Consider the following 22,801-nt stretch of genomic DNA (forward strand, 5'->3'; position numbering starts at 1 on the left):
CTAAAACAATGGTGAAACCTTTATTTAGATTTAAGGTGAAATAGAAGTCAAGATATTTAAAGGCTACCAATCTGATAGAAAACCCTTATGATGGAAAGTAAGTTTTCTTTCTTACTGTATATTACCATAAGGGGATTAGAAACAGAGCTTTCTGAGGTTTTCTAAATGAAAATAGCTTTGTTTTTTCTGATTAGAAAGATGATATACTCTGTAGAAAATTCAAGTAATAAAGAAGAGCATAAAGAAGAAAATAAAAATTAAAGCCCAAGCACCTGAAGGTAATTTTTGTTAAAGTTTTGGTGACCACACTTCCATATTCTATGTGTATAGACAGACCCACATATTATTTTATGTAAATTAAAATCCTCCTGTAATGCTAATTTAACTTGCTTTTTTATCTACTACTTTGGGAACATTATTTCATGCCAGTATATGTTTAATATCATTCTCTTAAAATAACTACATAGTATTTTATTTTGGGGATGTTCCATAATTTTTATAACCTTATTAATAAAGACTGAAATATCCAATTTTCTTCTTTTATGATAGATATGTGGATCTGGATAGGCATCTTTCTCAGTATACATTTTTAACATCACTATCTGATCCATAGCTTAGGGTAAATTTTAAAAACAGTGATTGCTATGTCAAAGGGTATATATACATTTAAAAACTTGATACAGGTTGTTAAATTGACTTCCAGAACAGTTGTACCAATTTACATTTTTAGCACCGATATATGAGAGTGTTATTTTTCCTATACCCGTGTCAATTCTGAACACTGCCTTTTTAAATCTTTGCCAACCAGATAGATGAAAATAATATCTTCTTGCTTGTTTGAATCATTCATTTGTTCTTTCATGTTTACTCATTCACATATTTTGTCAAAGTGCCCATCACGTGCCATATGTTGTCCTAGGTACTTGGAATATGTCAGTGAACAGAATGGACAAAGACCCCTGACCTCATTCAGCTTACCTTTAAGGTGGAGATAGACAATAAAACAATAAGTATAATAGATAGATAAAATATTAGGTGATATGTACTATGAAAAAAAATGTAGAGAATAAGAGGTAAGGGAGTCCTTGGGAGTGCGATGAGTTGCAGAATATCCTTGGATATACATATCAGCATGTATGTGACATAATTGCCAAATTTAAGTTTGGAAAATTTTGCTTTTTTCTATTACCACTAATCATGAGAAAACCAAATTTCCCAATATCTACTCACTAGTGGTATTAAAATTAATTTTGTTTATCAATTTAACAGGTAAGAGATGTGTTTTCATTATTTTCATCATTTTTTCATCTCTGTTAATAACTACCAAGTCTCCCCCCATCTGTAACTACCAAATCTACTTTCCTTCCTTCTTCCCTTCCTTCCTCCCTTTATCCCTCCCTCCCTCTCTCCTTCCTTCCTTCCTTCCTTCCTTCCTTCCTTCCTTCCTTCCTTCCTTCCTTCCTTCCAAGATTTATTTATTTGAGGGGTGGGAGGGGCAGAGGGGGAGAGAGTCCTAAGCAGACTCTGCACTGAATGTAGAGCCAGGTGCAGGGCTCAGTCCCACGACACCGAGATCTTGACCCAAGCAGAAACGAAGAGTTGAACGCCTAACCAACTGCGCCACCCAGATGCCCCCCCGCCAAATCTATCTTTCTTTTTTTTTTAAGACCCTATTCATTCATTTGACAGAGAGAGAGACAGCCAGCAAGAGAGGGAACACAAGCAGGGGGAGTGGGAGAGGAAGAAGCAGGCTCCCAGCAGAGCAGGGAGCCCAGTGCAGGGCCCGATCCCAGGACCCTGGGACCACGCCCTGAGCCGAAGGCAGAAGCCCAACGACTGAGCCACCCAGGCACCCATCCCTCAAATCTTTCTTAAGCCAACATTGGTCTTGAGCTTTGGACTATCTCTACCTGTCTGTTGCCCTTAGTGTGCCACACATTTTTCAGTATGTACTGGACTGTGTCTCCCCTTCTCCTCCTGTGAGTCTGGTGAGCTACCATCCATGCAGGTGTTACAACTAGAATTGGACATCATCCTCAACTCCTTCCTCTTTCCTCTGTATCTGGTCAATGTCTAGGTCCTGTGAATATGTCTCATCTCAGGTTGTTCCTTCTCACCTCCTCTGACATTGTTCTTGTCTAGATTACCATTAACATCTTATTCCTGGGTTATTACTGCAGACTCCTAACTGGTCATCTTTCCTCCTGTTTTGTCTCCTTTCAAACCTTTTCCTATACTGACATAGTGATCTAGAGTTATCTTCCAAAACGTGTATGATCATATCACTTCCCCTGCTTAAGCTAATATGCTTCCTCATTATCTTCAGTGTGCATTCCAAACTTCTAACATGGTTTACAAAACCCTTTGTAGCTTCATAGTCTGATTCTCCTTCCCTCCTCTCCTCCTTAACTCCAGAACCTTTACCCATACGTTGCCCTAAAACCTTAAAGAAGCTAACTCTATGAACTATTACTCCAAAGGGCCAGGGGCCTTTGATCCTTTGTACATCCTATTTTTATTTCTTAGAAATTTGTCCTTTCTGCCTCCAACCTGTTGAATTTGTGCTTTGGTAACACTTTCCAGGAAAGCCTTGAGTCTCTAATTAAGGTCTTTCATAGCATTCTCCACTTAAACAGTGCTGCTTGTTAATCACACTGAATTATATTAGTTGTATATTTCCTTTTCCCACTCAATACTATTCAAGTATGAGCTCTATGATAACAGGTGGTGTTGGGTATCTGGGGCTGAGGGACTTACCATAGGAAGCATTCTCCAATTACTAAATGAATGAACATTTTTAAAAAAAGTTATGCTTCTATTTTCTTTTTGAATTATATGTTTATATCCTTTGCCCAGGAAGCTGTTTTCTGTTAAAACGCTATGAATATAAGCTCTTTATACATTAAGAACTATTCCTATTAATGGCAGATTCTTTGTCTCATTTAGTTGTTTGCCATTTGTTTCAGATTGTAATTTTTGAGTTAAAAAAGTTTGTAGATTTTTATGAATTAAAAGTACACAAATCTTGTTTTTTCTTTTTTCTTTCTTTGTTAGAATTAATTTTGTTCTGTGAAATGAGGATCTGAGTTTTCTCTATTTTAAAACAATATTTTATAATTCATCCCCATTCCATTTATTTTTTATGCTTATTTCCTGGGCTTTCCAGTGACTTGTTTCCTGGGCTGCCTATTATATTCTGATCTGTGTTTGTTTTCTTTGGTGTATTCTACATTCTATTCTATTATTCCATTCTGTAATACATTTCAACATACAGTGCATCCTAACACAGTGGTTCAGCTTGGCAGTTATATGGGCCTGAATGAGAATTTGAACTCTTTCACCACCCATTTGTACAGTCGCATACCTAACTTCTCTTGATTCTTGGTTTCTTCATCTGTTTAATAAGAGGAAGCTATGTGTTTCATAGAATTGCTAAGAAAGTTAAAGCTGTATGAAGTACTTATTACTAAAACAGGTTTAAATGTTCTGAAATTGGAGCTAGCACACTTTACCAAAATTTTCTTGATGTTCTTACTTACTCTTTCAGATGATATTGTGATTAAGTTTTAAATCTCCCCTTCTTCCTCAAAATTTTTTTCAATTTTGATGTGAATATTTAAATTTTTTTCTCATTTTTAAATTGTAGTTAGTTAGCATTTAGTGTAATATTAGTTTCAGGAGTAGAACTTAGTGATTCATCACTTACACGGCTCAGTATAACAAGTGCCCTCCTTAATACCCATCACCCATTTAGCCCATCCCCTACCTACATCCCTCTGGCAACCCTCAGTTTGTTCTCTATAAAGTCTCTTATGGTTAGCTTACCTCCTCTTTTTTCCCTTTTCTGCTTTGTTCATCTGTTTTGTTTCTTAAGTCCCACATATAGATGAAACCATATGGTATTTGTCTTTCTCTGACTGACTGACTTACTTCATTTAGCATAATACACTCTAGCTCCATCCACGTCATTGCAAATGGGAAGATTTCATTATTTTTTTTTTTTTAAGATTTTATTTATTTATTTGACAGAGATAGAGACAGCCAGCGAGAGAGGGAACACAAGCAGGGGGAGTGGGAGAGGAAGAAGCAGGCTCATAGCAGATCACGCCCTGAGCCGAAGGCAGACGCTTAACTGCTGTGGCACGCAGGCACCCCAAGATTTCATTATTTTTGATGGCTGAGTGATATTTCTTGTGTATATGTATCACGACATCTTCTTTATCCATCCATCAGTTGATGGGCATTTGGACTCTTTCCATAGTCTGGCTATTGTTGATAATGTTGCTGTAAACATAGAGGTGCATATATCCCTTCGAATCTGTATTTTTGTCCTGTGGGTTAATACCTTAGTAGTGCAATTGCTGGAATTCAGGGTAGTTCTGTTTTTAACTTTTTGAGAAACCTCCATACTGTTCTCCAGAGTGGCTGCACAAGTTTGCATTCCCACCAACAGTGTAATTGGATTCCCCTTTCTCCACATCCTTGTCAACATTTGTCGTTTCCTGTGTTGTTAATTTCAGCCATTCTGACAGATGTGAGGTAGTATTTCATTGTGGTTTTGAATGTATTTCTCTGATGATGAGTGATTTTGAGCATCTTTTCATGTGTCTGTTGGCCTTGATGTGAATATTTTAAATGTATGAAATAAAATACCATAAACTATAGTTAACTATAAATGGGTTAGGAAGAATTGACATCTTTATATTCAGGCTCATTTCACACTTTTGCTAAGAATCTTTAATATTGTTTGTTTTATTTTATTTTACTTAGCATTTGTGAATAGGACCTCCTTTCCTTCCTTAAATTGGTTAATGATGGTATTAGGATATGTTTTGATTTTTCTATTTCTGTCTTCTGAATTGTTACTTTTAGTAGATTCTGACAGTTATTAGCTGATTCTCTTGGATTTTTTTAGTGCATAATCATATCCTTTACAAGTAACAGTGTTTTCCTTATTTACTTCTATTCCATTTTTTATTTGCTTTATTCTTATTACATTGCTTAAAATTTCCTGCGTTATCTATAGTGATAGTAGATAAACTTGTTTCATTAATCATTTTAATGGTGCTGTAGAATCTTGAGACTACAAGGTGAATTCAGTTTAATACATTTTCCTAAATTTGCTTTCTCTGTTGCAGATCTTTAGATATTATGTATTAGGGTATGCGCATTTAGTTTTTATTGGCCGAAAAAACAGAATTTCCTGCCACTGAGAAAGTCCTACAGTTTTTTTCTGTGTTAAAAATTGTGGTAAAGTACATATAAAATTTACCATTTTAACTATTAAAAAAAATTCTTACATCTTGGATGATCTTTGGATATATCTACTTCTTCGTTGAAGTGGGATTCTTAACATTGACCTTGGATAATTAATAGATAAATCCCACTTAGTGTCTGAAGCATTTTCCAAGTTAACACATATGATAGGATGAATACCCAGGTATTTTTACATTGTTTTAGAATGAATTTTTATACTTTACATCTTGGTTATTAAAATGGTCAGAGAGATCAATGTTTTAAAAATATAATTAATGAGAAAATGATTACTGTACTTAAAGATAAGAGAAAGTTCTATTAATTTGGAGTCACATTTTTAGTGTGAATATTTTATCTAATTTAATTTCATACTGATCTTCAGAGTATATGGTTTTGAAATAATTATCATGTCTTACATGTATTGCAGGTCACCATATCATCAGCCAACCTCTTACAGGCCAAGATTATTGCTGTCTGGAGAACGAGGCTCAGGTCAAACTTCTCACCTTGCTCCAGCACTTTTGCACACTCTAGAAAAATTCTCTGTGCACAGACTAGATCTCCCAGCACTTTATTCAGTTAGTGCCAAAACACCTGAAGAATCATGTGCACAGGTAGGTTTGTACCAAATCAGAGTATTTCTAACTTTCTTATTGTTTATATCTCTGTAGTGTTTATAGATAAAATTTTTTCAAAGAACAGTAATGTGAATATTAACTTTTTGTTGGTTATTCATTAACATTCAAAATTAAGGCCAAAGATCCTTTTGATATATATCATGTTTAAATGTGAGCTCATTGTTTTCCCTGTGATATTTCATTCTTTCCTGAAATTTTATTATCTTCTTTCTTATATTAAAGTTTTATTAAACATTGTAGAAAGGAAGTTTCTTTTGTCGTTTTCTGATCCTCTTTTCAATGCTGTGGTTTCAGAGCCCTTCTAGACTTCTATCTGTATTTAGAACCTTCCCAAAGAAGGGGAAATGATAACCAATTTGAGATGCCAGGATTTAAAATTAATGTAGAAAAATGATAATTTAAAAATTATATATATTTGCATTAGTAGTCAAGTGTGTTTGATATTTGATTTTAAACTACTTTATGTTTGCTGGTTTGTGAAGTGCAAAGTTCTAGTGGGGCTGTTTGTATTTCTTGAGGTTTTACTATATAACTATGAATTTATTTTAAGTGTGTCATGTTGGAACTAGGGGTTAGGGGAATAAATTTTTTGAGCCAGAGGACCATGTCTCACCATTTCTGGGTCTCTCACACAGTGCCTTGCTCATAGTAAGTCCTCATTAAATGTTTAAGTAATGTTTCTTATAAATAAATTAGAGGAATATCACTTTTTACTTTGATTTTTAGCCTACTTTTAGAGATTAGGTGACTAGAGGAGTAACACATAAGAGCATTGCACGTAATTTTTTGGGTTTTTTTTCAGATACAGTTTATAAATATTTAATATCTACACATATACTACCAAATTGAAAACCATTCTGTACCTTGCAGCAAGAAATACGTATTTTTTCCAAAACCCATGGCTTAAATAAAAAGCTATATACTAGTAATTTATTCCAAGTTTTATACATTTAACTCATCCTGGCTGTGAGTGTTTTCCAGTAATGTTGATTATATATTTGTTCATGTTTTTCCTCTTTAGTGACACAAAATTATTGCAGTTTGGATGCAAGTAAGAGAATTACTCAATACCATTAAAAATAAATCCAGGGGAGAGAGAATCTAAACAGACACGTGGATGAAGAAATTGAGTATCAAAACACTAAATCCAGATAGTTTCATGGGTTAATTCTTTTAATCTTAAAGGATAAGATCTTTTTAATGCCAAACTAAAATACAGAGAAAACCCTAAGACTAATCTCACTTAGGGCAATGGTCATAAAGTAAATATTACAAATGGATTCTAGTAGCACATCAAAAGAATAATATACTATTATTAAAGCATGCAAAATTGATTCAGTTAGACATTGAGAGATATAAATATTGGAACAGACACATTGAAGTTATAAATATTTGCCTATGATAATTGTATATTTGGAAAACTTATAAGATCTACTGAAAACTTACTGGGGACAAAAGAGAGTTCTAAGGTGGACACTTGCAGAGTTAACGTAAAATAGTTCTCTTTTATATACATAGTAACAAGTTAGAAATAAGTAGAAGAAATGGTTCCATTTAAAATAACAACTAAGTTTATCTGGAAATTAAACAATTAATTTGCAGAGCCTAAAAGAAGAAAACTAAAAATTCAATGAGGAGGACAGTTGAATAAATAAAAAACACACCTCGTTTTTTAATTACTGTACAATTCAAAGTGTGCTCTCAGTTTAAATTGCAAATTGATTAAAATATCAGCTACTTTGCTTATTGTTTGTAGCCTTGGAAAAATTGCTGAACTTCGTTGAGCCTTAATTTTCTCATCTATGAAATGAAGATAACGATGCTATATAAGGTGGTTGTAATTATTAAAAGAAGCCCATCCACTAGGGATGGCATATAGTACCCAGTAGCTGTTAGCTGTCATCATATTTATCACTACTCCTACAGATTCTTTGCATAGCTAAGGGCTGGTAAGACTCAAAATTGGAAAGTTGTGAGTTCTTCTTTAAATCAGTGTATAAATTAAATGCAGTCTCAAATATAATGTACCCACAATTTAAGAGGAAAAGTTAAAAAAGGGCTTTGTATTTCTTCTAGAAAATAAATATGAGGGGTCCCTGGGTGGCTCAGTTGGTGAAGCATCTGACTCTTGATTTTGGCTCATGTCATGATCTCAGGGTTGTAAGATCGAGCCCCGCATCTGGCTCCATGCTGAGAGGGGAGCCTGCTTAAGATTCTCTCTCTCCGGGGCGCCTGGGTAGCGCAGTCGTTAAAGCGTCTGCCTTCGGCTCAGGGCGTGATCCCGGCATTCCGGGATCGAGCCCCACATCAGGCTCCTCCACTGGGAGCCTGCTTCTTTCTCTCCCACTCCCTCTGCTTGTGTTCCCTCTCTCGCTGGTTGTCTCTCTGTCACATAAATAAATAAAATCTTAAAAAAAAAAAAAAAAGATTCTCTCTCTCCCTCTGCCCCTCCCCACTGCTTGTGCACATGCTCGCTCTCTTAAAAAAAAAAAGAAAGAAGAAAAAAGAAAAGAAGTATGAGCATAGCAAGGACTATCCTAGAGGAAAAAAATAGAATGAAGGGAGCCCTACCAGGTTTTTAAAAATGTAACAGAACATAGTAATAAAGAATATGTACCTGTGCAGGGATAGACTGACAAAGTAATAGAAAAGAGAATGAACACTTAGGGCTGTGTAGAAATGAGAATTTAATATCTGATGACGATTAGCACATGATGATGGTGATGACATTTGCTGTTATAGATTAGATGAATTATAAGTGGTCTTGGAAAACTGTCTGACTCTATGAGGGGAAAAAGAAAAAGAAAGTGAAACTGGATTTCCTACCTTTTTTTGTGGCCCCCAAATAAATTCTAGATTGTCAGTGGGACTAAAAAGAGAGAATTCACAAGGTCAATATATATATTATCTTGAATATGAAGAAGTCGTTTCTAAGCAATGAACACAAGCCAGGAAACATAAAGATATGAACAAATTTGACTTTATAAAATTTAAATTTCACATGGCAAAAATAATTATTTTAATAAAATTAATAGACGCAACCTGGCAAAAAAGTGTATTTGTAACACACATGTCAAGGGTAAGTTTCCTAAATATACAAAAATATGTTAAAATCAGTAAGAAAGAATGACAATGACAACCTCATATAAAAATTGGCAAAACAGCGTTCCATTTGTAGGAAGAAAAAAAAATAGAAAAAGCAACTAGTAAAAGTTTGAAAAGATTCTTAGCCTCACTTGTAACTGAAGAAAATGCAAATTAAAGCAATAGGATACTACTTTTGAAACAACTGTCTGGTTTGTGAAAATAAAAAGCTTGGTGGCACCTGGGTGGCTCAGTTGGTTAAGTGTCTGCCTTCGGCTCAGGTCGGGGTCCTGGGATTGAGCCCCATGACTGGCTCCCTGCTCAGTGGGGAGCCTGCTTCTCCCTCTCCCTCTGCAGCTTCCCCTGCTTGTGTGCTCTCTCTCTTTCTCTCTCAGATAAGTAAAATCTTTAAAAAAATTTTTTTTAAATATGAAAAGATTGATGATGCCTGGTGATTTTGGTGTGTAGATTGGCACTATTGTTTACAGTTTTAAGTACATACACCTTTTGGCTTAGGAATTTTACATTATGGGATTTTTCCTGAAGATGTTTTAGCTGTAAGTAGTCACTGCTGGATGTACAAGGACATTTATCCCAGCATCGTATAGTGTTGCCAAACTAAATAAGACCGACAAGCTAAATGTCCTTTAATGGTGGATGGCCTATGATAAATTATGGTATATCCTTACGTACTATGAAGCCTTTAACAAGGATGCGGTAAATTTACATAGGAGAAATATGTGAAAAGCAAGTTGTAAATCAGTCTATCAAAATATGATCTTTGTGTAAAAAAAAACCTTAAAAAATATATATTCATGCTTATATATAAGTAGAAATTTTGTCCAAGAATAGCCTAAAAAACTTAATATTATCATTGCTTTGGCTTGGGGGAAGGAATTTGGAGAATTGGGGAATGAATATAACTTTGTCATTTTAGTTTACACCCTGCTGTACAATTTGGATTTTTTTTTAATATGTATATATGACAGTATCAAGCAAGCTACAGATAAAATAACTTTAAAAGAGGATCATTTTCAGAGTGAGAAAGTATTCTGTCTGTGGTTGTTCTTTATGGCTAATATGTGTATGTACATGTTCATAAATCCATTACTGACTTACATTAGGTGAGGAAATACTTAGGAAGCATTGTAGTGAACTATATGTTGGTGTTGCTAGGATCTTAGGATTTTTTTCTGCATTTAACTGGGCATCATTGGGCTAAATTTGAATTCTAACTGTATACTCTTAGGTCTCTTTCTCATTTCTTGTCTTTTACTACTTTTTTGTTGTGTTCTTAGGGAGGATGGAGAGAAGTGTCCTTTGGTAGTGGAAAAGAACAAAAACTTAGCACTTATTGTTTTGGTTGTATTACACTGCATTTATTACATCAAGACATCTCGTCTTTGCTTTTGCCTACAAGGTCCTGAGTTAGTAGTAGAGCTTATTTTTGAGTGACCACACCTGGGTGTCCAGTCTGCCCAGGGACTGAGGAGAATTTTGTGAGATACGGTAGCTGAAGCTCAGACTTCTGAACGTTGGCCAAAGACCAGATAAACTGTCCTGGTTAATCCCTGATTATTTGTATCTTAAGTACATATTTAAAGTTATTTTAAATTTGCAAATATGTTACTGTCTCTTCTAAAAAATTATCCAAAAGGAGACTATTACATTATAAAACTGAGGAATTTTTTTTCTTAATTTGTGAAACTATTAGTGGATATAAGAGAGTATAAAAGTCCTGGGAAAGAGAGCATACTAATCAGGGGCTAAAATGCTGGAAAGAATAAAAACTTCTCGCTCTTCCTTTGTTCTGTATTCCCTTTCTTCCCTTTTGCCTTACTTTTCCTGAGAGCTAGTCTTCCTGTAGGGAGGATTATCTCTAAATAGATGTGGTTTAGTCTGTGCCAAATTATTCTTCTGTGCTTTTCTCTTTTCCCCAACCTCTAAGATACTTACTATAAATTAAGTTGAGTTATTTAATAATGTGACACAAACATAATCTTAAAGGAAAGAAGTCTTAAATCGCCTTTAAAGGGCTGTATTTATATATGTGATAAAATGGAAAATGGAAAGAGCCCAGTTTTTTATATTTCTTTATACATGTTTAATTCTATGTCTGTTCTTTAAAACCTATCCACACACAAGCATGTATGTGAATATCTTCCTTTTTTCCTTCATATCGCCTCAGGTGATGATGAATATTAGAAATCGTGTGAAAACAGTAGAGGAATTAGTGTCTAGTCTAGGTTTTCTCATTGTTAATTAAGATTTGGTGAGCTAAAGAGTTGTCTGTGGGTGCTTATTAAAATTTCTGATTCCCTGGCTCTGTTCCCAGGGTTTCTGATTCCTTAAATTTGGGGTGAGCCCCAGGAATCTGCACTTTAAACCTACAACTGGGTGTTACTATCCTAGGTCTTCAGTAGATGACACTTGAGATACAGTACTTCGGCCGATCACTGGACTCTAGGTGTTTATTACTGAAAACAACTACCAGAGTTCATAAAGTGGCTTTGTGTGTGTGTGTGTGTGTGTCTGTGTGTGTATCTCTGTATCTACTTACTTACCTACCTACCTAACTAGGAGTGTTTTATAGTTTTCCAAAGGCTCTAGAAGGAAAATAGAAAACCCTGGTGTAGCCTGGAAGATTTATGATTGTTCCATTAAGTTCACAAGTAATTGAGCCCTACGTAAGGTTGGAGATGTTAGTAGCTGTATTGAAAGACTTATCTGTATTAACACTCTAAAAAACCCAGCAGCTATGATTCCCCTTTTCTGACACCTTCAAGTGTATTTTTTTTTTGCCTTTTTTATTATTTCTGCTGTTGATTTAGGAAAACCAGGATTGATGAGTGTATCGTATTTATTCTCATTAATTCAGAAGTGTGATTGAATTGATAAATTTATGTGTTATCTGTCACAGGGTTTGGAGTTTGGATACTTTATGGTATTACAGATAATTTTAAATGGTCAATAAGGGTCTTTTTTTTTGGTGAAAATTTTCATATATTTCTGTTCCCTGAAAGAAATTGTATTTGGAAATGTTCAGGGGAAATTCTTTTTGGTTAAATAGCATGAAGGAATTAAGATACTTACCTATGTGTATTCTTTGGATGCTCTTGTGTTTGTGCATAAGGGTTTCTGGATTTCTCCTTAGCAGTCTGTGTATACTTTGGATACTCTTTGTGTTTGTGCACGTGGGTTTCTGTGTTTTACTGTAGCAACGATTTTTTTTTTCTTGAGTTGTAAACAAATTAAATTATCCTGGTCCAGAGTTTATCACATTTACTGAAATTCTTGAAGTTCTTAGGCAATGAAAATAACAGAAAAGGAATTTGGGTGATTTAATTTTCATTAAATGTTGCTTTATATTACAGTCATCGTGTAGAAACTCTAGTATAGTTATATTTTATAACAGGCTGATTTTGTATGCTTTTAAAGAAATCAAGCACTTTATTTCTTGAATCTTGATCCTAGACAATGCCTCCTTTTTACAGAGATACTTGATAAATCCTAGGTAAATAGAATATAAATGGAGTAAAGTGATAGATATGAAGTAATTAGTAATGCAGATATATTATTATATTTTGTGATAGCATGGTATAAGGAATTAAACTTATTTTAATAGTGCATTTTAGTAGTGCTTTCTATTATAAAAATCAAGAATATTTTAGCCCCCAAGATTTTTCTTTTACCTATGTTTTATAAATTTTAGCACAAGAGCAAGACAAATTCTGGAAGTTTATTGATGACAAAAAGTTGTTTCCCTCTTTCTTATATAGCCCCTTTTAGGAAAGTGAAAGCTGTACTAGCTTGGAGCTTTCTGCTTCATTCACATTTGTATTTAAAATTGCTTTAGTTTCCAGTTTCTAAAGAAAATAGCTTGATACGGACTATATAGTCTTTATTTTTAAAATACAATAAATTTTCTGCACTACACACTTAAATTTGCTGGCTAAAATACTGACTTTAAAGTTTAGCTTTTGAGATGATAAGAACTCTTATAAATATAGGTGTAGTTTATATATATGTAATTAGTGCTTCCTTATATGGATACTTTTAACTTCAGTGGCCTGATTTTTCTCTTTCATATCTTTAATATTCAGAGAAAGTAGTTTGTGATTTTTTTTTTTAATAAAGAAACTTTTAAAAAAAGTTACATAAGAGACCATGATGTCTGGGGCAAGAAGAGGCCAGAAGGAAATAGAATATATTGTTTAAAGAATCAAAATGAACAGTTCACATACACTGGTGTTTGTTCATTTTATTTGTGCAAGAGTGCTGGTCATGTCAGAGGTATTTTGGAACGGTTGGTTCAGTAATTTGGCCTACTGTCTTTTTTTCTCTATAACAGTTTTTCTGTTTTCTACTACACCTTGCACATCCACCAATCCAAGACACCCTGTAGGTGAGTATTTTTCTAGTTATCAAATGGCATCACTTGTTCCCAAGACAGTTGCCGCTTCACTAAAACTAGGCTTTATTTTTCTACTCTGAATCTGGTTAATTGATTTAACAGAGTGTATCTTATTCCACAACTTTAAAAGTTACCAGCAAACTGCTGAAGAGCTGTTTTTACATCATGGAAAAATCACGATAGAGTTAAACTTTTTTCTGAATTTTTAAATACTGTTTTTAGACTATTATTTTTGAATTTTCATTACAAAAACCGGAGAATTAGAACAGGTTGGCTATATATTTAAAGAAAATATGAAAGTTTAGATATTCTGAGATCACATGGATCAGAAAAATAACACTTATTTTATTAATGCCTTTAAAAAAGTTTTCTAGAAATTAAGCATGTTTTTGCTGTAAAGGTTTAGGAGAGAAATTTTGAAAATAGCCCCTGAGTATTGATATTGCATGTAGTTAGATTAATTGTAAAATCAGGTGATTATACATTCATGGACCAGAAAGCCTAAGCATTTTTATTTTTCTGTATTTGTCTTAGGCTTTTTTCTTTCTGATTTTTTTACCCCTTTAGGTTTGAAAATATAATTTTTAAAAGTTCTGTTAATAAAGATATTTTCCTGAAGTCTTTAGAAATAAGAGGTTCAATAGGATGTCATGTTCACTTTGTTAATTTGGGGAGAATTGGATGAAAATAGAAAAGAAATAGAAAAAAACCCCTCAACTCTTTTAGAGTTGGTGGTGCTTTTGTTTCTAGTTCAGCCTTGCCAATAAGTTTAAAACACCTATAGTACTGCATTATTTAACTTCTGGCTCTGTAAGGTTTTTATCACTTAACCTTCTGTTGCTTTGCCCTTACTCTTTGGTGCTGATTAGCAGCTAGATGTTCTCAACACATAACCTACAAGTATTAGAATGAACATTTTATGTTTTTTAAAGGCATGTTTTCTCATTCCTCCTTGGGCATGTGGTACCTTGCATGGCTGAATTAGGTGGTTAGTTTTGTGAGGTTTCTCAGTAAGCTGTATAGCTCATTAGTCTTTTTCTCTGCTGACTCTCCCTAGTTTTACCAGCACAGAATGGGAATTGGAAAGACAAAAGGCATTGGTCATTGTCTTCCACATACCATCCCTTATTTGGGTGGCATGTAACAATTTTTTTTGGGTGGGGGGATTAAATGCCTCACTTGCCTTTGTGCTCCTGTGTGGTTCCTTCCTTTTGCCAATATTTATGCTTGTTTTTCTCTTATGAGTCTTCTACAAGAACTTTGGAAAACAATAATCCTTGGATTTTCAAGATCCAGGATAAGAGGGTGCGTGTTTGCAGAAAAGGTCAAAATTTGAAAGTCCTGGAGTTGTACTGTACAACTGTTCTGGATTGGTGGATATGCAAATATTAAAGGAAGGGAAGGAGCAAATATTACTTTTGATGTGAGTGATCATAACATCTACATTTCCAATTTGGGGGAAAATTTTATTTCAGCATCTTCCATCTGGTTTATTAAATTGGCAATACATTTTATTTTACACAGAATGTTTAAGCTTTCTAAAATGTAGCATTTGAAAAATTCATGCAAGCGGTCCTTTTCATTAAAGAAAAATAATCATTTTGATTCTTAGGAACATATCTCATAATCCTAATCATTCGAAATAGTAGATAAAAAATATTAGATCATTATTTCTCTATCTTGCACATTACACAGGTTAATTGAAATGTGTAGAGAATTTTAGAAATAGAACTCTTAAGTTGAAGAAAGATTTTTACATTTATTCTTTCACTTGTTAAAAGTATTGAAGAGATGCCATATTAACCCACGAGAATTTGTTGATGGGCTATTGAGCTGTTGTTGACATATATGTTAAGGGCAGTAGTTCTGCTTGGCAGCTTACTAATAGCCAACCTGGTCCTTATTGGCGTACGTTGGCAGAGTGCGACTGAAGCTATGGTTAGGACTCTTTTTAACACCCGAGGAAACTTTAGTTTGTATTTTCTGACAATGGGAGTGTCTCAGAGCTTTTTCCTAATTTATTTATTGCTCTTCAGTGATCTGAGGGTATTCTGTGATTACTTTATGGAGGATTGAATTAAGGTAATAGGTAAACAAGTGGTTCAGTAGGTAGTTCATTAATTTTAAGCCCTAGGGTGGTACATTGTGGTAAAAATGTTTATTTAATTCATATATTTAGTGATTTTAGGGAATGTGCACAAACATGGAAACTATGTCTTCCGTCTCTTCTTTGTGCTTACTGATACCATTCTGACATGGGTGACATATAGGTGCATGTTTATCTCTTTATTTGTAGCATATTTTATAGTGGTGTTTTGCTTTATTATCTTTACTTGATAAGTGGAGCAATTTGATACCTTTGTACTATTAATAAATACTCAATAGGCATAACAAAATGGCAAAAAAACCCACACCCCTTCTTTTTTTAGGTGGGGCAAGGCTAGATAGACACTATTATGTGAGACTTGTATATCACATCTTGTACAGCTTAAATATTTGAGCTGAGAATAATTACAGTAATAGGCCTGACACATTTCATGTATTTGGGGTTACTGAGTAAACTTTAGAATAGTATCAATGTGAATTTTTAATGCCAGTTCTTTCCTTAATTAGATTTTTCGTGAAGCTCGAAGAACAGTACCTAGTATTGTTTACATGCCTCACATTGGTGATTGGTGGGAAGCTGTCAGTGAAACTGTGAGAGCAACTTTTCTGACATTGCTACAAGATATACCATCATTTTCACCTATATTTTTATTGTCTACCTCTGAAACCATGTACAGTGAACTGCCTGAAGAGGTAAGAAGTGATTAAATATTTACCATATTGTTTTGAAATAGTTGATCTAGTAAATTGGACACATTTTAATTTATTTAATAAATTTAACTTCTTAAACAAAATAAATACTGTTTAGATTCATGCTTTGGTTATATCACTTATTAGCCCTGTGACTTAAGAAAGTTAGTTAATGATTTAAGTTTCCATTTCTTTTTTGGTGTACTAATGATATATTTGTCATTATTACTGTGAAGATTGAGATAATTCACGTTTAGACCAGAGCCCAACGTATGTTTGGTACGTACTATAAAGGCCTAAGCTGTATCACAGTTAATTCCGTTACCATTAGCCTTCTTGTTTTTACTATCTGGTAGATTATTTGGTGGGAATAGACCTTTCAGTTCTTTCCTTGGTAGCATTACTGTTAATTTGACTGTTATTACTGCTGTGCATATTTTTCAAATCTGATATTTATTTTTGAGTTCAAAGCCAACTCATATTTAACATATTAGAATCAAAGGTAAAATCACATTTGTTTCAGGAAAAAATAGTCAACTCATGTGAATGAAATTGATTTTTGAAAAATTGTGTTTTAAACATCCTAAGCTTACTTGAAATGATCACCTTTAGAAATGCTTAGAAGTATTTTGGCCAGGTGACACAGTTTATATAAAAGATTTTGCATGTTTTAAATGCTATAATGTAAACTTTGATTATGTAGAATTTTATGATTAAGATATCTGCTTACTGAGGTCTTCTGTTGTGGTTAGCACTTGTTAGCTATTCTGCTAAAGTTGATTTGTACATTTATTGATTTCATAAGTAAATGAATGTAGAATAATTTTTGGTTATTCAGAATCTGATATTTTTAATTAAGACCATTAATCACAATCTTTTCTTTTCTTTTCTTTTCTTTTTTCTTTTCTTTTCTTTTCTTTTTTTAATCATGGGGGCCCATAAAGTTTAGTAGAATGGTATATGTAGTAAGAGTCAGAAAAACCAAGTTGTGCTGACTTACTAGTCTTTTGATTTGGGGTAAATATTTGAACCTAGAATAGCCTAAGCTGCCTCATCTATAAAATGTGGATAATAACAGACAAGCTTCTTGGTGTGAGATAGTATATGTGAATTCATGTTGGAAATCACAGAACTATAAAATGTTTGGTATTATGAAGTAGGAATGTACTTGAAATTGTTTTAAATGGATCGAACCTGGACATAACCTAGAAGCCACTTTTAAAAATTAGATCCTCACTATCAAGTAGTTTTATCATAATTTTATGAGATAAAGAAAATTTGGGATAATTGAGGGTTCTACTTAGGAATATATAATTACATGATGTTTTCCTTATATTGTCTGAAAATTTTGTAAGTAAAAGTCTTATAAACGCATTTTGTTGATACAGCAATTTTGCCTCCTGTTGTCTATTCACATATGTGATTTTATTATTGGTTTAGTTTAGTTTTTTTTTTTTTTTTTAAAGTAAGCTCCATGCCCAGCGTGGAGCCCAACACAGGGCTTGAACTCATGACTCTGAGATCAAGACTTGAGCTGAAATTAAGAGCTAGACGCTTAACTGACTGAGCCACCCAGGCGTCCCTGTTGGTTTAGTTTTCTAAAGCTAGCAGTATATCATACAAATTTTCAGTGTTGCTATATTGTTGTCATAATTTTTAATGGATTCAACTTATTCATTATTTGTTTACCAGTACCCTTAATTAATAGCTAAAATATTAGAGATTTACTAGCATTGAATCCTGAAATTTCAACTCTTTTTTTCCCCTTCATTTTCTCTATTGTTTGCCCTTATTAACCAAGTAGCTAGCGAAGTTATCATGGATCTTCACATTTGTGAGGAGAAGGTTATGAGAATTCTTAGACTACTTGTTACATAACATGTTTTACACTTACTGTTCTCCAGAAATCCTTCCCTGCCCCTAAGCCTTTCATTTAAATTTCAGCTTTGCCATTAGAATGCTTGCTTGTTTCGGTCACAGACTGTGATAGTAGTGAGTAATAGCACATAGTAGTAAATGTTTGGTGAATAAATGAAAAGCATAGAGAGTTGCGGACTAAGTAACTGTAGTTTAGCAAAGTGCCTGATCTGTAGAACAGATGAAGTAGACAGTGGGTGGCAAATAACTCAAGTGATTCTAAAAGAAGGAAATGGCCAGTTACTAGAGTGCCTTTAAGAAAATACAGTGGAAAAAAAGAAAAAAGAAAATACGGTGGAACAGCGCAGAGGATCCTTGCGGAAGGGAGGGAAAACTGAATGGGACAGTCATTAGGGTGAAAAACCGTGAGAGACTCTTTGATTATAGGAAACAAATTGAGGTTTGCGGGAGGGGTGGTGGGTTGGGGGATGGGGTAGTTGGGTAATGGGCATTAAGGAGGGCATGTGATGTGATGAGCACTGGGTGTTACATGCAACTAAATTGTTGACCTCTACATAGGAAACTAATGATGTACTATATGTTGGTTAATTGGATTAAAATAGAAATACAGTGGATAATTTAAAAGTAAAATACAGATTTTAACCTGTCAAATAGGCAAATATAAAGAACAGTTGAATAAATCTCTCCAGGGCAGTCCAAGTAGTAGATTTAAATATGTACACACATTTTGGCTCAGCAATACTATTTATGGGTAATTATCTGAAGAGTTTTTCATGGACTAACACAAAGATACAGTGCAGACCACACAAAAAAAATACAAGAGTAATTATCATAGCCTTTCTTCATAGATTGGAAACTGTCTAAATGTCGTATTGTAGGGGATTGGCTAAGTTATAGATTCCTTCCATGAAACACAATGAAGCCTTTAAAATATTGATGTAAAAAATAATGTCGTGGGGTCCTGGCTCAGGTGGTAGAGCATGTGACTCTTGCTCACAGGGTTGTGAGTTTGAGCCCCATGTTGGGTGTAGAGATTACTTAAAAATAAAATCTTAAAAAAAAAAGTCATGAAAAGATGTTGCAGATATATTGTTAAAAAGACAGGTAATCAGTATGTATAGTATTATCCAAGTTTATATAGAAATAACGGTTAGTAGTTATATAGTTATATATATGTAAATAGTTTTATTTACAGAAATAAACAGAATAACAGAAGTGTTAATTATTTCTGAGTATTAAGATTATAATAGTTTTAATTTCTTATCTGTATTTTCTGAATCTTCTGTACTAAATGCTACTGTTCTCAGAAAATAAATTCATTCAGAGATGGAAAGGTGTTCCATGCAGCTTTTAAAATAGAACAAAACCAAAAAAGAATTAGTTAACAGGGGGTAATGTTTTGTTTGTTTTTGTTTTTAAGATTTACTTACTTATTTTAGAGCGCATGTGCAAGCAGGTGTGAGGGGTGGGAAGGACAGAGGGAGAGGGAGAGAGAGAACCCCAAGCAGACTCCCTACAGAACATGGAGCCTGTCATGGAGCTCCATACCATGACCCTGAGATCATGACGTGAGCTGAAATCAAGAGTTGGACGCTTAACCAACTGAGCCACCCAGGCAGTCCCCCCCTGGGGGAGGTAATGTTTTATTAGGAATATAAAACTACTTTCTTTCTGTGAGACAAAGTAGTAATTTCATCTTTTAGAGCTCTTTAACATTCTTTTCTAGGTGTTTCTCTCTCTAGTTACATCTCTTCTAGTTACATCTCTCTCTCTCCTAATCCAGTAGTTCCCAAGTAAGTTTGTACATAAGGCAGTACACTGGGATATTGAAAAAAACATTAGACCTTCATTTGTCTTCATATTATCTTTTTTGTGTATATAGGTTTTATAATAGAAATAATATTTGTAGAATAGTATATTTAAATAGTGTATTAAATAAATCTACTAGAAGAGATGTTTTCAGATTTTTTTTTACTGATGAGGGTTAGATAAAAAAAAATTTGGAAATCATTGCTCTAGATCAGCTGTTATCCAAGTGTGGTTCAAGGACTTCTGTGGGCCCCACAAGACTTTCAGGGAGATGTCACATTCCCCTTTTTTTCTAATTACATATCTGCTTGAATTTGGGTTTTCTTCATGTACTGTACACAGTTAAAACAACATATTGTAACACATTGAATGCAGAAGCAGAAATGAGAATCCAGTGTTGTTCAGTAAGCCAGACATTAAAGAGATTTGAGGAAATGTAAAACACTGTCACTTTTCTTGCTAAATTTTATTTTATATATATTTTACATTTTGAAAAAATATTTTTTTAAAAGGATATATTTTTCAAAATAGATTTTCAGTGTTAATATGTAATAGGTTTTAAATGAATATGTAATTTGGAGTGCTCTTAGTTTTAATTTTAATACATAATTATGGGCAGATGTAACCCACAAAAACTGAAGCTCTTTTGTGTTCCCAAGTGGTTTGTAAGAGTTTAATCAGATCCCAAGACCAAAACGTTTGAGAACCTCTGACCTAGACCACAGCTCTTTGAGAGGAGGGGACTGTCTTACTGGCCTTCACTTCTCTACTTCTTGACACATTGGAATTGCTCAGTAAATGTTTGTTGCATAAAAAATAGGAATTTACCACTGAATCACCACATTGGCTTGAGCTCCTGCTCAGCCTAATTTCTTTTTTATTTTTTTATTTTTTGCAAAATTCTAGTGTAGGTAAATTTACTTTTGTGGACCCTGTAGACTCAGAATAGTTGGAGAATTTTAGTTGAGTTACATGGGAATTGCAAATTATTTCTCTTCAGGAGAATTAGAAAAAAGAATTGAGGGTTGAGCATAGGAAAGGGACTTTTAAATAAGGAAGCAGATAAAAAGTAGAAATATTTGTAGGAAGGAAAACAAACTTTGGTCAGAAAGAATTGTACTTATGTTTCTGAACAGATTCACAGTATGTATTTTGGTATTAAATTATGGGCATGCTCAAGATGATATAATTGGAAATGGATTTTATTTTATTTTTAATTTTATTTATTTATTTTAGAGAGGGAGGGGAGAGGGAGAAGAAGAAAGAGAATCTTAAGCAGGCTCCACGTCCAGCAAGGAGCCCCATGTGGGGTTCAGTCTCACAACCCTGAGGTCATGACCTGTGTCGAAATCAAGAGCCAGACGCTTAACTGACCGAGCCACCCAGGTGCCCCTGGAAATGAATTTTAAGGAAATACCTCCTCTGCTACACTTAGGAAAGTGAAGATTACAAGCAGTGTTTTGTTATTTCAATATTTCGTGTCTTTTTGTGTCTCATATCATGGGAACTGGGAGTTAAAAATCAGTAACTTAATTAGAAAAATCAAGTAGGGACATTGAAAACTCAGATGAAAGATTTACGTATACAAGAGAAATATTTTAGTATTGATTTTTTTGTTGTAAAACAATGACATGATTCTTAAAATTTACAAGGAAAGAGGTCAGTGCAAGTCTTTTAAAATCACAGCTATCTCTAGTAAATGAACATGAATTATTACTGTGTTAACGTAAAATGTTATGGTTTGTTTACGATTATTTATTTTGTTTTGAGGAAAGCAAATTTTATTCATGAAGCTGTCTTAGGTTCATTTCTGACCTAATTTCCCATTTCTTTTATCCTTGAGGTCTTGAGTCTTAAAACATTAATTTTCCCCATTACAGAGTTTGAATGAACTCTACCTTTAAAACTGGGGACTGACTACTCTAACATTTAATAAATGAGGTAAAATGAAAAGATTTTGGTAATGAAAGAATTGCTGCCACTTATGCAATTATGTCCCAGGCACTGTAGAAGCCAGTTACATATATTATCTAACACAAGGTTTTTAACTGTTTAGTAAGAAAAGTATTACTATTGTTTTCCCATTTGACAGATGAAGAAACTGAAGCCAACAGGGGTAAAGTAACTTGTCTAGGATCTCACAGCTAGTATGGCAGAGCAAAGTTTGAACCCAGGTTTGTCTTCTTACAAAGGTCATGCACTTAAAATGCACTGTACTCTTCAAGATTGCAGAGAGACCATTTCTGGATATTGTGATGCTTAGGCTGATGAGTGGTCAGGGATATGAGTTTTATATTTATCAAGTTAAAACTGTTGTTTATTCATCAAAAATTTATTGTGTACCTATTGTGTTCAATGCATTGTTATAATAAGTGAATTTGTTTAAGGCAGGTCCAGTGTCTCTTTTCCTCGTGCTTTCATTCACAATGCTTAGCTGTCTTATGCGGTCTCTCTGTGTACACACACACATAGAATACTCACAAATGGATGCATATATACATGTACATGTTTCTAGTTTGGTAAATCTTTGTTGAATGAATGAATGAATGAATGAATGAATAAAATAGGTGAAAAAACTCAAAAGATAGCCACTGTTCTCTAATAATTTCAAAGTTTAGAGTGGGGGACCTAGGTGGCTCAGTTGGTTAAGCGTCCGACTCTTGATTTTGGCTCAGTCATGATCTCAGAGTCGTGAGGTCAGGTTCCATACACAGTGCAGAGTCTGCTTGAGATTCTCTTTCCGTCTCCCTCTGCCCCCCCCATAAATAAAATATATATATATATATATAAGTGTAGAAGGAAGAGAGACCTGAAGAAAATAATACAGTATGAGAAGTGCTATGATAGTATAGTATATAAAAACACAGTCCATAAAAGGAAAAATTGATAAAGTCAGCTTTATCAAAATTAAAAACTTCTTAAAAGA

The 22,801-nt window shown here is 34.0% G+C and overlaps 1 protein-coding gene across 4 annotated transcripts in view; it reads left to right on the forward strand.

The window, feature by feature from the left end:
* ATAD2B (ATPase family AAA domain containing 2B) overlaps positions 1 to 22,801 on the forward strand; it is a 149,918-nt gene that overhangs the window by 85,617 nt on the left and 41,500 nt on the right. For all 4 annotated transcript variants that reach the window (XM_087863837.1, XM_087863839.1, XM_087863838.1 and 1 more), the window contains 2 exons: positions 5,684 to 5,870; positions 16,006 to 16,191. In XM_087863837.1, coding sequence (XP_087719963.1) covers positions 5,684 to 5,870; positions 16,006 to 16,191 — 373 coding nt within the window. The remainder of the gene's footprint in view (positions 1 to 5,683; positions 5,871 to 16,005; positions 16,192 to 22,801) is intronic.

The sequence above is a fragment of the Ursus americanus genome, chromosome 7 (genome assembly GCF_024610735.1).
Source record: "Ursus americanus isolate L20-20 chromosome 7, mUrsAme1.1.p, whole genome shotgun sequence".
NCBI classification, from domain to species: Eukaryota; Metazoa; Chordata; class Mammalia; order Carnivora; family Ursidae; genus Ursus; species Ursus americanus.